Raw genomic sequence first — 1,848 nt, 5'->3', positions numbered from 1 at the left:
CATTCAGCCTCTTGAAGGAAAAAAAAATTGGGGGGAGGGATGCAAACCAATGACTTCGGTAGTGAGTGAAAATATGTTCAGATCTTTACATGTCAGGATACATTTTATTTGACATGTTCATTGCTCTCCCTTTATGTGCTCCCATACTCCCTCCCCAATATTTACATCCAAGCATAAAAAAAAAGTATATTAAACAGCATGTCCAATCCATTCTCTCTCTCTCAACTCTGCCCCAGCATAATAAAAATCAAAAACAAACAAACAAACAAAAAACTTCTCATCCGTGAGTAGTAGTCCTTTCATCCACATTTAAATGACTGTGGTTGCCAGTTATCCAGTGCTGACAGTAGAGAGGGATATGTGTGTGTGTGTGTGTGTGTGTGTGTGTGTGTGTGTGTGTGTGTGCGCGCGCGTGCGTGTGTGTCAAGGCCACGGCATCTCTCCCGAAGGCTATGAGCTAGCTGGTACACAAGCTAGCACAAAGCTAGCTGGCACTGGTGCCTTCCATCACCTGCTGGGCCTGCTTCTGTCCCATGCAGCACTGGGCTACTGACTGGAACAGCCTAGTGACGGAGGGGAGGTAAGATATAAACATCCATTTCAGAGTGGAAGAACTGTTCACAGATACTGCTGACATTTCTTTTATCTTCACTATGTGTAAAAATCTTTGACAAAGCCAAAAATAAATGAATTCATCTTACTAAGTGGTCTTTTAGGTGCTTCTACAGATCTCTATTAGTATGTATCACATATACAACACACAGTCAGTAAGCACTCAAATTAGGGAACCTACTTTTCAATCTCAGGGGCACAGTGTACAAAGTCATGGCTCCAGAATTTGAAGGCAGGGTTCTTAATCAGCTCGATGAAGGTGATCAGAAGACCCCATGGGTGAGGCCTGTTCACTATCAGCCTCTCCAACAGAACCCTGTGGTGGGGGGTGGGGTGACAAACCTTTAGCTAAATGTACAGTTAACTTCAAGGTTGTGTTGCATGGCTACAACTATACTAACATAACAGTGCTGCTCCTGCTTAACCACTGAAGTCGCTCAGACTGTCTCACCTGGTGATCTGCTCCTGGATGGCCTCTGTGTTGGCCTCAGCAAACAGATAGAGCATGGTGCAACTGAAATAGTGAGTGTGGCTGTTGGGATAGCGCAGCTGATTGGCAATTGCATTCAAGAACAGGTAACGCCCTGAAACGACAATGCCAGAAACTTGATCAAAACATGCAACATACTTGAACAAAACATGCAAAATAAAGCTTTTTTTTTTTTTTTTTTATTTGGCTATACAGAACGTACCAAGTAAAACACCAGTGCTTTAGAGAGCACAAAAAAGGAACAACAACGTATACTGAAGTCAAATGAAACTCTTGTAGTATCACACTTTCTCTACAGATGTCCTGGGAAGTTTGCCTAAACATTTTGTACTGATAAGGTCACACAAAGCACTGCTTGTCTACTATCTGATAGAAAACTATTACAGTTTGTACTCTGCCACCTTACCCTCTGTGTCTAGGTCTACAGCCAGGTTCTGGAAGATGTCCATGTGTGCAGAGTGAGTGATCGTGCTCATGGAGGGGGTGCTGCCCTTGTTGTGGATGTGAGCGATTGCCTGTGTTCCTACATACAACACCAGAGCATTGATCAGCTGGATGTTGTAGCGGTTTCCTGGCTCATTAGACACCTGGGAAACAAAAAAAGAACATATTAAATTATTAGTCAAATATTTATAAACAAACAAACAAACTTTACATACAAAAGCTCACTTCAACCATTGTATATATTACAAAAAAGAGCGATAAGAATTGTGCATAAGATGGGGTAAAGGGATCACACCAATGTA

At 42.3% G+C, this 1,848-nt stretch overlaps 1 protein-coding gene across 5 annotated transcripts in view; it reads right to left on the bottom strand.

Moving 5' to 3' along the window:
* Positions 1-291: 291 nt before the first annotated feature.
* The window catches only part of cnot1 (CCR4-NOT transcription complex, subunit 1), a 24,636-nt gene continuing 23,079 nt past the window's right edge, over positions 292-1,848 (bottom strand). For all 5 annotated transcript variants that reach the window (XM_020604306.1, XM_020604310.1, XM_020604307.1 and 2 more), the window contains exons 46-49: positions 1,509-1,689; positions 1,064-1,196; positions 794-928; positions 292-563 (exon numbers count right to left, since the gene is read on the bottom strand). In XM_020604306.1, coding sequence (XP_020459962.1) covers positions 485-563; positions 794-928; positions 1,064-1,196; positions 1,509-1,689 — 528 coding nt within the window. In that variant the 3' untranslated portion in view covers positions 292-484. The remainder of the gene's footprint in view (positions 564-793; positions 929-1,063; positions 1,197-1,508; positions 1,690-1,848) is intronic.

The sequence above is a fragment of the Monopterus albus genome, unplaced genomic scaffold (assembly GCF_001952655.1).
Source record: "Monopterus albus unplaced genomic scaffold, M_albus_1.0 scaffold65.1, whole genome shotgun sequence".
In the NCBI taxonomy this organism is placed as follows: Eukaryota; Metazoa; Chordata; class Actinopteri; order Synbranchiformes; family Synbranchidae; genus Monopterus; species Monopterus albus.
This window is presented reverse-complemented; position numbering and strand designations above follow the sequence as displayed.